Genomic DNA, 15,609 nt, shown 5'->3' on the forward strand with positions numbered 1-15,609 from the left:
CAAACGATCATGGCATCCTTATTTTGTAATAGCTCCTAAATGGAAACAACCCAATACTCCTCAATGGATAAATGGTTAAACAAACTGTGATATCTCCACACAATGTTACACTACTAGCAATAAAAAAGGAAAAAACTATTGATACATGCAATGATATGGAGGGATCTTACGGGCATTATGCTAAGTGAAAAAAGGCCAAGCTCAAAAGGCCATATGCTATAAGATTCCATTTATATAACATTCTAGAAATGAAGAAATTACAGTGATGGAGAAAAGATCAGTGGTTGCCAGAGGTTAGGGAAAGGGAGTGGGGGAGTGACTATAAAGGGTAGTATGAGGGAGTTCCTTTATGGTGATGGAACAATTCTTCTGTATGTTGGTTGTCGTGGTGGTTATACAAACCTATACATATGATAAAATGTCATAGAATTTTATATAAAAACAACAAAAAGTGAGTACATGCATAAACTGGTAATCTTTGAGTTAGGTCTGTAGCCTAAATTTCCTGGTTCTGATAATGTATACTTATAATAAAGTATACTTTTCATAAAGTATACTTATATAAGATGTCATTGGGGGAAGTGGGTGATGGGTATACAGGACATCTTTGTAATTTTTCTGCAACTTTTTGGTCTGTAATTCAGAATAAGATAAGATAAATATATTGTATTTATATTTACTAACAACAAACAGTTGGGAAATAAAATTTTTAAATCAATACTATTTACCATAGCATAAAAATAACTATAAATAAAACTAAAACAAATGTGAAGGACTTCTACACTGAAAACCACGAACTAAAATAAAAGAACACCTCAACAAATTAAATTAATACATATAAATTAAAGAAGTCAATAAAAGTAGAGTGGGACTTTCCTGGGGCACAGTGGTTAAGAATCTGCCTGCCAATGCAGGGGACACGGGTTTGATCCCTTGTCTGGGAAGATCCCACATGCTGTGGAGCAACTAAGCCTGTGTGCCACAACTACTGAGCCTGTGCTCTACAGCCTGCGAGCTGCAACTACTGAGTCCACGTGCCACAACTACTGAAGCCCGTGTGCTCTAGAGGCCACATGCCACAACTACTGAGCCCACACGCCTAGAGCCCGTGTTCCACAACAAGAGAAGCCCATGCACTGCAATGAAGCATAGTCCCCACTCGCTACAACTAGAGAAAGCCCGTGCGCAGCAATGAAGACCCAATGCAGCCAAAAAAAACTTTGACAGTTTGGCAACAGAATTAAACACCTCTTACCATTTGATCCAGCAATCATGCTGTTGGTAGTTACCCAAATGAGTTGAAAATATATGTCCACACAAAAACCTGCCCATGAATGTTTATAGCAGCTTTACGCATAATTGCCAAAACTTGAAAGCAACCAAGATGTCCTTCAGTAACTGAGTGGATAAATAAATTGAAGTAGATCCATACAATGGAATATTATTCAGCACCAAAAAGAAATGTGCTATCAAGCCATAAAAAGACAGAGAGAACTTTAAATGCATATTAATAAGAGAAAGAAATCCAAAAAGGCTACATACTGTATGATTCCAACTATATGACATTCTGGAAAAGGCAAAACTATGGAAACAGCTGAACAATCACTGGCTGGAGGGAAGGATGAACAGGGATGGAACAAGAAGATTTTTAGGGTAGTAAAACTATTGTGTCTGATACTATGATGGTACATACATCTCTGTTTCTCTGTCTTTCTGTCTCTTTGTTCCTGTTTATCTCTGTGTGCATGTGTGTGTGTGCCTGTCTGTCTGTCTGTCTGTCTCTCTCTCTATATATATAGATATGTCAAAACCCATAGAATGTAGGATTCAAGAGTGAATACTAATGTAAACAATGGACTTTAGGTGATGTTGTGTCAGTGTAGGTTCATTAGTTGTAACAAATGTACCACTCTGGTGCACGATGTTGATAGTGGAGGAGGCTGCACTTGTATGGGGGCAAGGAGTATATGAGAACTCTATTTTTTTCTCAATTTTGTTGTGAACCTAAAACTTCTTGAAAAAATTAAGTCTATTAAGAAAAAACTACAGTGAGATACTATTACACATCCATCAGATTGTTAAAAAATTAGGAGCTTAAAAACATCAGTATTTGTTGATATGGAGCAATCCTAGCAATTATGCATGCCTGAGGGGAATGTATATTGACAAAACTACTTTGGAAAATAATTTGAAGTTATCTAATAATATTAAACATGCACAAACCCCATGAGTCAGTGATTCTACTGTTAGGTACATTCCCTGTGGAAATTTCCTTTAAAAAAACCAACTGAAAACAACTCAAATGTCCATAACATAAAATTTGATATATTAATACAATGGAATATGATATAACAATAAAAAATGACGAATGATGGGTATATGCACCAACCCGGATGAGTCTCAGAAATGTAATAGAAAAAGGGAAGACTATATTAGATGTGGAGTCCAAAACATATAAAATTTAATAATGCATTGATTAGCTATATCATAGTTTTAAATTTCTACTGGTGTCTCCCTTGTTTTACATTGTCCATACAACTATTTTGATGCCATATAACAGAAAGTTAATTATGTGTCTGCCTTTCCCACTTGTACTACACTAGCACTTTTAAGGTAGGGTTTGTATCTTACTATCCTCAATAGGTAGGGCCCAGAGCTCAGAATGTAATGAAGCCTTAATAAAGCCTTATTAATTTCAATTAGCATTTTGTATTTAATTTCAATTAGTTGGTTTGGTTAGGTTATTTGGTTATCTGAGTATCCTCTTATCTCCAAATCTCTTTCTTCTGATAGGCTTGGCAATTTTTGCTTTGTTTTTTTATGCCATTTATCTTCATCCCTGTAACAATTCCAATATGGGGAATACAGGTTCTCAGGCTAGAGATACAGAGAAGCAACTGTAGAAGGAGACATTTTCATTTAATCTTTCAGTTTCCTGTAATATAAACTCTAACTAGTTTGGGTAATTTAAATTTAGCTCCTTGTTATTGTACCTCAAATTTAAAAATAATAGTGGATAATTTAAATAATTTAAAGACAACAACGCTAATGACATGGTGTCAAAAGAAATTATTTGAAAACATTGCTATAAAATATTACACACTACCTGTAATTGGAAATTTCCAGTATGAAAATTTTGAGAAATAAAAACACACTGAGATTTAATCTTTGCCTTTGATGGTCTTTGTCTGCATCTCTCATCAATTGTTTTAAACTTGCAATCTTGAAATATTTCTCTGAAAAATATTTTATAGAGAATATTATTAAACATGAATTATAAAACAAAATTATTCTGTTTCCAACAGTTCTACATAAACGTTTTAAAATCAGAATATATTATATATTTATTTTTAAAAGCACAAATCAACTTATATATTCCCTTTTCATATGTTACTGATTTCATTACACCTATTTTGTCCATAGAACATAAATTAAGCTACTTCTTCGCAGGGTTAATATTTCCAGTTTGAAGATTAACCATCAGTTTTTGATAACCTTCTCTCTGGTTGTGAGATAATTAATCGATTTAATGTCAATTAGTCTTTTCATAGATTTGCCTTTAATGGCAAAGGAAATTAAATGAAATGGAACTCAGTGGCCAATTTTATATTTAATAATGTCTCTGGCAAAAGTAAGTAGAAGGAAACTGAATTGAAACTAATGACTTACAAGGGAAGAGTACCTGTGATCTTTATGCATGCAGTCACAAGAAATTTTGAGAGAAGGTTAGAAATAATGAAGCAGCAAGTAAACTGATCAAAGCGGATCAAAGATAGTTAAGTATAAAGGAATGTAGTTTCTAATAGTAATTCTAAACTTAACAATTTAAAAAATAATGCTGATTGCCTTTTCTTCTTTCCGAGGTACTAGAAATTTTCCAAATTAATTCAAGAGATCATATTATGTTACTTATTGCAGTATTAACAATTAAAATTCATTCATTTATTGAATTCAATTGACTTAACAAATATTTACCGAGTACTTACTATGCACCATGCATTAAACTGGATGTTGTATATACAGTGGCAGGGGAAAAAAAGCACAGCCACTATACTCATGGAACTGTCATTGCTCTCATGGAGCTTAAACACTAGCAAGGAAGACAGGTATTAATAAAACAATCACAAGAAAATGAAAAATTACAACTGTGGAAAGTGTTATCAAGGAAAGCTACCTGCTACTCTATGAGTATATAAGAAAGGGAATTAACTTGGTTAGAGAGGTCAGGGAAGGCTTTTCTGAGGATGAGATGATTGAATTAGGCATCTGAAGAAATGGGAGTAGTTATTAGATAGAGTGTAGTGGAGGAGGGGAGTTGTAGGAGTAAGAATATTCTAGTCAGAGAGGATATCAAGTGCAAAGACCTAGTGGCCAGATTAGGACAGTGTAGCAGAAGCACAGAAAGCAAGAGGGAAAGGTGGAGATGAAACTGGAGAGTATTCATGGGCAGACATGCAGGGCCTTAAAAGTCATGTGACTTTGTCTTCATCCTAAAAGCAATAGCAAGTCCTTTATAATGTAGTGGGAATGGGGTGGAAGGGTGGGGTGACTTGATCAGATCTGCATTTGGAAAATATCTGGCTGAAGTGCGAAGAAGAGATTAAATGAGGAGTATAGTGAAGGTAAAGGGTCAGTTATAACTCTGTAGGACTGTGTGGGGGATAATGATAAGTTGGATAAGGTAGTGTCAACGATAATGGAGAGAAATGGATAGATTTGGGCAATTAATGAAGTAAAATAAATAGAACTCGGTGATGGTTCGAATTTAGTAGGGGTGGGAAAGACAGAGGGAGATATCAAGCATGTCTACCATCTTTCAAGGGAAAAAAACCAAAACAAAACAATCCTTCCTTGACCTCACAGTTTCTTCCAGTTTCTGCCCCTTTCAGCAACTCCCCAACATCAAAAAAAAAAAAAAAAAAAAGCTTCTTAAAAGGATGTATATACTTGTCTGAATTTTCTCTTTTACTTTACACAAAAGTCAGCTTCTGAACACATCACTCCACCAAAACTGTTCAAGGCTACCAATAACTTCCATGTCGCTATTCCAAAACTTATTTCTCTATCCTCATCTTTTTCAACCTTTTTTTTTTTTTTTTTTTTTTTTGCGGTACGCGAGCCTCTCACCGTTGTGGACTCTCCCATTGCGGAGCACAGGCTCCGGACGCGCAGGCTCAGCGGCCATGGCTCACGGGCCCAGCCGCTCCACGGCACGTGGGATCTTTCCGGACCGGGGCACGAACCCGTGTCCCCTGCATCGGCAGGCGGACTCTCAACCACTGCGCCACCAGGGAAGCTCAAACATTTTCTAATTTTGACTTGCTTGACACCACACATCTTTCTGCTTTTCCTTTTCAGATGTTGTAGATTCTTCCTACTCTTTTTCTATATGTCTAATATTGGTGAGCTGAAGACCAGTCCTATGTTCTTCTCTTTAAACAATCACTCCCTGGTTAGTCTCATCCAGTTGTATGACTTTCTTTTTAATTGGAGTATAACTGCCTTACAATGTTGTGTTAGTTTCTGCTGTACAATGAAGTGAATCAGCTATATGTATACATATATCCCTTCCCTCTTGGACCTCCCTCCCACCACCATCCTACCCATCTAGGTCATCACAGAACACCGAGCTGAGCTTCCTGTGCTTTACAGCAGGTTCCCATTAGCTATCTATTTTACACATGGTAGTGTATATATGTCAATCCTAATCTGCCAGTTCATCCCACACTCCCCTTCCCCCCATGTCCACCCATCGGTTCTTGTGTCTGCATCTCTATTCTTGACCACAAATAGGTTCATCTGTACCATTTTTCTAGATTCTACATATATTAGTTAATATACAATGTTTGTTTTTCTCTTTCTGACCCACTTCACTCTGTGACAGACTCTAGGTCCATCCACACCTCTACAAATGACCCAATTTCGTTCCTTTTTATGTATGACTGAGTAATATTACATTGTATGTATGTACCACGTCTTCTTTATCCATTCATCTGTCGATGGACATTTAGGTTGTTTCCATCTCCTGGCTATTGTAAATAGTGCTCCAGTGAACATGTGTCCTTTTGAATTATGGTTTACTCAGGGTATGTCCCAGTAGTGGGATTGCTGGGTCATATGGTAGTTCTATTTTTAGTTTTTAAAGGAACCATCATACTGTTCTCCACAGTGGCTGTATCAATTTACATTCCCACCAACAGTACAAAAGGGTTCCCTTTTCCCCACACCCTCTCCAGCATTTATTGTTTGTAGATTTTTTGATGATGGTTATTCTGACCAGTGTGAGGTGATACCTCATTGTAGTTTTGATTTGCATTTCTCTAATAATTAGTGATGTTGAGCATCTTTTCATGTGCCTCTTGGCCATCTGTATGTCTTCTTTGAAGAGATGTCTATTTAGGTCTTCTGCCCATTTTTGATTGGGTTGTTTGTTTTTTTGATATTGAGCTGCATGAGCTGTTTGTATATTTTGGAGATTAATCCTTTGCCCATTGCTTCATTTACAAATATTTTCTCCCACTCTGAGGGTTGTCTTTTCGTCTCGTTTATGGTTTCCTTTGCTTTTAAGTTTAATTAAGTCACATTTGTTTATTTTTGTTTTTATTTTCATTACTCTAGGAGGTGGGTCAAAAAAGATCTTTCTGTGATTTTTGTCAAAGAGTGTTTTTCTTATGTTTCCCTCTAATAGTTTTAAAGTGTCCAATCTTACATTTAGGTGTTTAATCAATTTTGAGTTTATTTTTGTGTATGGTGTTAGGGAGTGTTATAATTTCATTCTTTTACATGTGGCTGTCCAGTTTTCCCAGCACCATTTATTGAAGAGACTGTCTTTTCTCCATTGTATACTCTTATCTCTTTTGTCATAGATTAGGTGACCACAGGTGCGTGGGTTATTCTCTGGGCTTCCTATCCTGTACATTTGATCTCTATTTCTGTTTTTGTGCCAGTACCGTACTGTTTTGATTACTGTAGCTCTGTAGTATAATTTGAAGTCAGGTAGCCTGATTCCTCCAGCTCCACTTTTCTTTCTCAAGATTTCTTTGCCTATTTGGGGTCTTTTGTGTTTCCATACAAACTGTAATTTTTTTGTTCTAATTCTGTGAAGAATGCCATTGGTAATTTGATAGGGATTGCATTGAATCTGTAGATTCCTTTGGGTAGTATAGTCATTTTCAAAATATTGATTCTTCCAATCCAAGAACATGGTATATTTCTCCATCTGTTTATGTCATCTTTGATTTCTTTTATCAGTGTTTTATAGTTTTCTGTGCACAGGTCTTTTGCCTCCTTAGGTAGGTTTATCCCTAGGTATTTTATTGTTTTTATTGTGATGGTAAATGGGATTGTTTCCTTAAATTCTCTTTGTGATATTTTGTTGTTAGTGTAGAGGAATGGAAGAGATTCCTGTGCATTAATTTTGTATGCTGCTACTTTACCAAATTCATTGATTAGCTCTAGCAGCTTTCTGGTGGCATCTTTAGGATATTCTATGTATGGTATCATGTCATTTGCAAACAATGACAGTTTAACTTCTTTTTTTCCAATTTGTAGTCCTTTTATTTCTTTTCTGATTGCCATGTCTAAGACTTCCAAAACTATGTTGAATAAGAGTGGCGAGAGTGGACATCCTTGTCTTGTTCCTGATCTTCGAGGAAATGCTTTCAGTTTTTCACCATTGAGAATGATGTTTGCTGTGGGTTTGTCATATACAGCCTTTATTACTTTGAGATAGGTTCCCTCTATGTCAACTTTCTGGAGAGTTTTTATCATAAATGGGTGTTGAATTTTGTCAAAAGCTTTTTCTACATCTATTGAGATGATCATATGGTTTTTATTCTTTAATTTGTTAATATGGTGTATCATATTGGTTGATTTGCATATATTGAAGAATCCTTGCATCCCTGGGATAAATCCCACTTGAGAATGGTGTATCATCCTTTGAATGTGTTGTTGGATTCTGTTTGCTAATATTTTGTTGAGGAATTTTGCATCTATATTCATCAGTGATATTGGCCTGTAATTTTCTTTCTTTGTGATATTTTTAGTTTTGGTATTAGGGTGATGGTGGCCTCGTAGAATGAGCTTGGGAGTGCTCCTCGTTCTGCAATTTTTTGGAAGAGTTTGAGAAGGATAGGTGTTAGCTCTTCTCTAAATGTTTGATAGAATTCACCTGTGAAGCCATCTGGTCCTGCACTTTTGTTTGTTGGAAGATCTTTAGTTACAGTTTCAATTTCATTACTTGTGATTGGTCTGTTTATATTTTCTAATTCTTCCTGGTTCAGTCTTGGAAAGTTGTACCTTTCCAAGAATTTGTCCATTTCTTTCAGGTTGTCCATTTTATTGGCATACAGTTGCTTGCAGTAGTCTCTTATGATCCTTTGTATTTCTGTGGTGTCAGTTGTAATTTCTCCTTTTTCATTTGTAATTTTATTGAGTCCTCTCCCTTTTTTTTTGATGAGTCTGGCTAAAGATTTATCAATTTTGTTTATCTTCTCAAAGAACCAGCTTTTAGTTTTGTTGATCTTTGCTACTGTTTTCTTTGTTAGTATGTCATTTATTTCTGTTCTGATCTTTATGATTTCTTTCCTTCTACTGACTTTGGTTTTGTTTGTCTGTTTGTTTGTTCTTTTTTCTCTAGTTGCTATAGGTTTAAGGTTAGATTATTTATTTGAGATTTTTCTTGTTTCTTGAGGTGAGATTGAATTGCTATAGACTTCCTCTTAGAACTGCTTTTTGTCATTGTCATCTGTTTCTATGTATTTTTTTATTTCCTCTTTGATTTCTTCAGTGATCTCTTGCTTATTTAGCAGTTCACTGATTAGCCTCCATGTATTTGTGTTTTTACAGTATTTTTCCCTGTAATTGATTTCTAATCTCATAGCATTGTGGTCAGAAAAGATGCTTGATATGATTTCAATTTTCTTAAATTTACTGAGGCTTGATTTGTGACCTTGGAAAATGTGATCTATCTGGAGAATGTTCCATGTGCACTTGAGACAAAAGTGTATTCTGCCACTTTCGTGTGGAATGTCCTATAAATTTCAATTAAATCTATCTGGTCTATTGTGTCATTTAAAACTTGTATTTCCTTGTTTTCCGTCTGGATGATCTGTCTTTTGGTTTAAATGGGGTGTTAAAGTCCCACACTATTGTTGTGTTACTGTCAGTTTCCCCTTTTATGGCTGTTAGCATTTGCCTTATGTATTGAGGTGCTCCTATGTTGGGTGCATAAATATTTATAATTGTTATATCTTCTTCTTGGATTGATCCCTTTATCATTATGTAGTGTCCTTCCTTGCTTGTAACAGTCTTTATTTTAAAGTCTATTTTATCTTATATGAATATTGCTACTCCAGCTTTCTTGTGATTTCCTTTTGCATGGAATATCTTTTTCCATCCCGTCACTTTCAGTCTGTATGTGTCCCTAGGTGTGAAGTGAGTCTCTTGTAGACAGCATATAAATGGGTCTTGTTTTTGTATCCATGCAGCCAGTCTGTGTCTTTTGGTTGTAGCATTTAATCCATTCACATTTAAGGTAATTATTGATATGTATGTTCCTATGACCATTTTCTTAATTGTTTTGGGTTTGTTTTTGTAGTTCCTTTTCTTCTCTTGTGTTTCCCACTTAGAGAAGTTCCTTTAGCATTTGTTATAAAGCTGGTTTGGTGGTGCTGAGCTCTCTTAGCTTTTGCTTGTCTAAAAAGGTTTTAATTTCTCCATCGAATCTGAATGAGATCCTTGTTGGGTAGAGTAATCTTGGTTGTAGGTTATTCCCTTTCATCACTTTAAATATATCGTGCCACTCCCTTCTGGCTTGTAGAGTTTCTGCTGAGAAATCAGCTGTTAACCTTTTGGGAGTTCCCTTGTATGTTATTTGTCATTTTTCCCTTGTTGCTTTTAATAATTTTTCTTTGTCTTTAATATTTGTTAATTTGATTACTATGTGTCTTGGCATATTTCTCCTTGGGTATATCCTGCCTGGGACTCTCTGCACTTCCTGGGCTTGAGTGGCTAATTCCTTTTCCATGTTAGGGAAGTTTTTGAGTATAGTCTCTTCAAATGTTTTCTCAGACCTTTCTCTTTCTATTCTTCTTCTGGGACCCCTATAATTCGAATGTTGGTGCATTTAGTGTTGTCCCAGTGGTCTCTAAGATTGTCTTCAATTCTTTTCATTCTTTTTTCTTTATTCACTCCTTGGCAGTTATTTCCACCATTCTATTTTCCAGCTCACTTATTCGTTCTTCTGCCTCGGTTATTCTGCTATTGGTTCCTACTAGTGTATTTTTCATTTTAGTTATTGTGTTGTTCACCACTGTTTGTTCTTTAGTTCTTCTAGGTTTTTGTTAAACATTTCTTGTATTTTCTTGATCTTTGCCTCCATTCTACTTCCAACATTTTGGATCATCTTTATTATCATTACTCTGAATTCTTTTTCAGGTAGGTGCCTATTTCCTCTTCATTTGTTTGGCCTTTTAGGTTTTTACCTTGCTCCTCCATATGTAATATTTTTTTTTGTCTTATCATTTTTTTTTGATGTGTGGGACTGTGCTCCTGTCTTACTGGTTGTTTGGTCTGACGCTTCCAACATTGGAGTTTGCAGACAGTTGGGTAGAGCTGGGTCTTGGTGGTGAGATGAGGACCCCTGGGAGACCTCACTCTGATTAATATTCCCTGGGGTCTGAGGTTCTCTGTTAGTCCAGTGGTTCAGACTTGGTGCTCCCACCACAGGAGCTCAGACCCGACCCCCCCAGCCCATGAACCAAGATCCTGGAAGCCACATGGCATGGCAAAAAAAAAAAAAAAAAAAAGAGAGAAGAACAATAAGAAGGAATAAAAATTAAATAAATTTAGAACACTAACAGATATATTAGAAAAAATAAAAATATAAATGAAACAACAACTGAAAGGTAAAACGGAACCACAATAGTAGGGAAAAAAAAAAAGGGCCAGAAAAGACCTTGGCTGTGTGCGGCGAGGCTTAAGCAGGGGCAGTGGGTGGTGTCTGGGCTCAGTACGCACATGGCTGGAAAAGGCCCTGGTGGGAATGGGGGGCGAGGCTCAGCATGGCTGGAGGGGGCTCAGATTGCCTCTGACCTCAGAGTGTGGAGGATCATGCCCGGGACCCCAGCAGGCTTGCAGGGTCCCGAGTGGTGGCAGGGAACACTAGTCCCATTCCCCCGATCTTCACATCCCCTAGGGTCCCTCCCTGTTCACCTCTACTCTTCCCCCTTCTCTTGTTCCCACGTCCCCAGGACCCATGTGGATGGAGGGTCCTCAGAAGGTGGAGGACAAGACCTGAGGCCCCAGCATGCTCCCCGGGGCCTGAGTGGGCAGGGGAAACGCTGGCCGCATTCCCCTCTGATCCTCCAAACCCCTGAGGGTCTCTCCCTGTCCCTGTTAATCTCCTTGTGGTGAATGGGTCTCTCCAGGCATGGGAACCCCTTCCCTCTCCCAGTCACCCCTCAGGGGTGCCAGTACCATCTCACCTCCACTTCTCTTCCTCCCTTGCTCCTTCCAACGTCCTACCTAGTCACTGGGGGGTTCCTCCCATCCCCTTGGGTGTCAAGGCCACCCACCAGCATCTGGCAGCTGCCCTAGTTGTGAGGAGATGCAAACTCCATGTCCTCCTACTCCACCATCTTGACTCCATGCCCCCCAGTTGTATGATTTTATATACCCTCTATACATTGATAACCTAAATCTTCAGCCCTGATTTCTCCCCTGAAATTCACACATGTATATCTGACTGTCTAACATTTTTACTTGGATGTTTCATAGGCTTTCAAACTTACATCCAAAATACAACTCCTAGTTTACCACCACTCCCTCAACTTGTTTCCCTCCCAATCACCTCCTCATCTCAGTAAATGGCATGATTAACTACTCAGTTGCTCATGATAAAAATGTAGGTATTAGCATTAACTCTGCCATTTCACTTATCTTTCCTTATCTCATCCAATCCATCAATAAGACCTGCTAACTTTACCTGCAAAACTACCCCAAGTCCAGCCCCTTCTCTTCATCTCCTCTACTTCCATATTAGTCTGACACAATCATCCTTAACATGGACTGTGCAGTAGCATCCTAACTTGCCTCTCCGCTTTTACTCTTGTTCCATTAACATACAGGATTCATAGACACATAAGAAAAATTTTTTAAAAATATGAATCAGGGCTTCCCTGGTGGCGCAGTGGTTGAGAGTCCGCCTGCCGATGCAGGGGACGCGGGTTCGTGCCCCGGTCCGGGAAGATCCCACATGCCGCGGAGCGGCTGGGCCTGTGAGCCATGGCTGCTGAGCCTGCGCGTCCGGAGCCTGTCTGTGCTCCGCAACGGGAGAGGCCACAACAGGGAGAGGCCCGCGTACCGCAAAAAAAAAAAAAAAAAAAATATGAATCAGAACTCTCCTACATTGCTGACAGGAACGTACATCCATCTTGGAAAACTGTTTAGCAGTTTCTTTTAAAGCTAATCATACTATCCACCAATTCTACTCTTACCCAAGGGGAGTGAAAGCACATGTACAAAAAGATTAGAATGTTCACAGCAGCCTTATTTCCTAAGGGCTAGATGTTGGAAATGACCTAAATGTCCATTAACAGAAAAATGGATAAACAAACTGAGGTAAATTCATACAATGTAATACTACTCATTAATCAAAAGAATGAACAGATAAATGCAACAGCATAAATTAATCTCAAAAATATTACATTAAGTGAAAAAAGCAGACATAAAAAGTCCATTTATATGAAGTTCAAGAATAGGCCAAATTAATCTATGGTGATAAAAATCAGAATAATGACTGCCTCTGGGTAGGAGGTGGGGAGAAATTCCTGGAAAGCAGGATGAGGGATCCTTACAGGATGATGGAAAATTTCTATATCTTGACTGGGGTTGTGATTACATGGGAATATATTTGTTGAAATTCAACATCATATATTTAAAATCTATATCTCAAATTTTTAAGTGTTATTAAAATGTAAATCATCTATAGGTGGCATTGTAGTCTTCAAAATGGGAATAATATTACTGCAACTTCATGGGGCAGTTATGAGGTCTAAATGAGATAACTACATATAAAGCACTTAGAACAGTATGCAGTAAACCCTTGATTTTAGCTATTATGATGATGATAATATCCTTCCCTTGCTTAAAACCTTCTGATGGCAGAAATAATAAAATGTAAATTCCATGTTTTAGCCTACAAATTCCTGTGTGATTTGACCCTTATCTCCCTCTTTAATCTCATCATTATTTCCGTCTCACTTCAGTCTACTCACACTGACTTTCTGTTTACTGAACAATACCAAGATCATTCCTACTTGGAGTTTCTGTACTTGCTATCACATTAGCTTAGAAAAAAGCTCTTCCACAGGGTCGTCACATGTCTGGCTTCTTTTTTTAATCTAAGTCTCAGATTAAATACTACCCACTTGAAGAGACATTCCCTGACCACTTTATTTGTTAATTATCTGTCTCCTCCCAGTGGCACTGCAAGTCTGTGAAAGAATGAATTAGTGAATAATTTCTGGTTTTCTGACTTGTGCAAGTGGATAGATAGTATGTATTCATTTGCTGAAACAGGGAATACTGGAAGAGTGTGTGGGAAGATCATATTACAATTTAAATTTTTTAACATGAGCCAAAGCAAATACTGAACCAATTAAATAATAAAAAAACACCAAATTTTAGGGTTGAAAGGAACTGAGGTATCAAGTATCTTTTTTCCATCTCCGGCAAAAGACTACATTTAGACCATACCAGAGATTCTGTCAGCTCTCTTCTTAAATATCTCCTAAAGAAAGTCTTTTTCTCTCAGTAATGTTTTTAACCTCTAAATTAGTAGTCAAAATTTTAAAAGTTTTCTAGCCTTCTATTATAATTCAAACCCATGTCTTCTACAGAATAAAATAGATCTCGTTATTTCTTAAAATTTTAATGCATGAAGATTGCTATTATACTGCTCAGACTATTATACTACTAGGACTTCTCTTTTCAGGCTACTCTAAACATGTAAAGTTTTCTCTCCCCAATCAAATTACAGAATCAATATCATTATAGTTATTTAAATTTAATACCATTTGAGAAACTCTTTCACTGAATTTTTAAAAGAAAAAAAGTCAAATATTCTAATAAATCTTACCTTCGTTTGCAAATCAGGAACCACAAAGCTGATGCCAAAGCAAAGAAACCAATTCCCAAAATAACAGCACCAGCAGCCAGAAAATAGGTTAAGTGGTTAGAAAAACCTATACAAATAAATTATAAAAGATTATTTCAGGCATATACCTTCATTCTCTATGTAAAATTAAATGACATAATAGCTTAACACATAATGTAGTGTTAATAACACATAATGTGTGTTAATACACAGTAACACCCATAAAAACACACATAATGTGCATTAATAACACATAATGTAGTGTTTAAGACATTAATGAGGAGGTTGGGAGACCTGACTTCTGGTCCTTTGCAATTCTAATAAATTTCAAGATCCTGAGTTTGAGAATTACTTGGGGCCTCATCCTCATTAGGGCCCAGGGCACATTTCTTTGACCCTACCAAAATTTGAGACCTAGGTTTTGCTTGTTTTTATACAGCTGTCACCTCCTTTCTTCTTATCTAGTTGTCTCCCTTTCCAGACCAGCTGTGAATTTTTATGCTACTTTTGCAGTATCATTCTTTGCAGTCCTTCAACATAAGAGGATTTCCATTTTATGATTTTTATTATCAATCACTACAAGGAGGTAGGTGAGGGTTGTAAAGAACAAATACGAGGAATTTTTAAAGACCTTAGAAATCTTTAAACATTTTATCTCTACTTTTTCTCAGGAACAGTAAAAGATCATAGCCAAAAGCTAAATAAAAACAATGTAAATAATGATATATCACAGGTTTATAACTGGAAAAGCCTACAGGAATTATATGGTATAACTCCTTCATTTTCCAGATGATAAAACTGAGGCCCAGGTGAAAGCAGTAAGTGAAGTAAGGTCATGCAGCAAATTAAGGGCAGTCCTCTGTTTTTTTCTATTATCGTATCCCTGCTACCAAACATCTTAATACTGGTATGTATTAAAAAGAATTAAGAATAAAGAAAGCATGAGATATTTATAGTTAGGCTGGTCAAGTATTCATTAAGATTCTGAAATCTGCTACCTAAGCATAAAGCAAGCTGTAGAAAGCTTTCACAGAAGGCTGTATAGAATTTGAAGGGCCTTAAGACAACTCAGGAGTATATTATTTTGGGAAAAAGTGGTTTAAAAGTATAAATCTAATAGAAGATCTTTATGTGTGAACATATTGTAAGTTCCAGTAAGGGTATGAGGTGATAAAGACTTTGTTGTTCCCATACTTTTGTTGTTTTCTAAGTAATTTCCAACTTTCTAGACAGTGCTTCTCAAGTCTTAGTTTTCTTTGGGTTCAGAAATATCTACATTTGGAAATTAATTAATGGTACAAAAAAGTTACATAAGGCTATTTATCAAAGTGAAACAATATGAAAAAACACCTCCAATTTTCATTTTTATATACGAAAAAATATAGATATTATGGACCAGATAATTTGTTGTGAGGGGCTGTCCTGTGCATTGTGCCAAAGGTATCTCCAAG

General features: G+C 36.8%; 1 protein-coding gene across 1 annotated transcript in view; it reads right to left on the bottom strand.

The window, feature by feature from the left end:
• C1H1orf185 (chromosome 1 C1orf185 homolog) overlaps positions 1-15,609 on the bottom strand; it is a 32,146-nt gene that overhangs the window by 8,997 nt on the left and 7,540 nt on the right. The window contains exons 2-3 of the mRNA XM_030870411.2: positions 14,141-14,246; positions 3,107-3,236 (exon numbers count right to left, since the gene is read on the bottom strand). Of these exons, the coding sequence (XP_030726271.2) occupies positions 3,107-3,236; positions 14,141-14,246 (236 nt within the window). The remainder of the gene's footprint in view (positions 1-3,106; positions 3,237-14,140; positions 14,247-15,609) is intronic.

The sequence above is a fragment of the Globicephala melas genome, chromosome 1 (genome assembly GCF_963455315.2).
Source record: "Globicephala melas chromosome 1, mGloMel1.2, whole genome shotgun sequence".
Taxonomy (NCBI): domain Eukaryota; kingdom Metazoa; phylum Chordata; class Mammalia; order Artiodactyla; family Delphinidae; genus Globicephala; species Globicephala melas.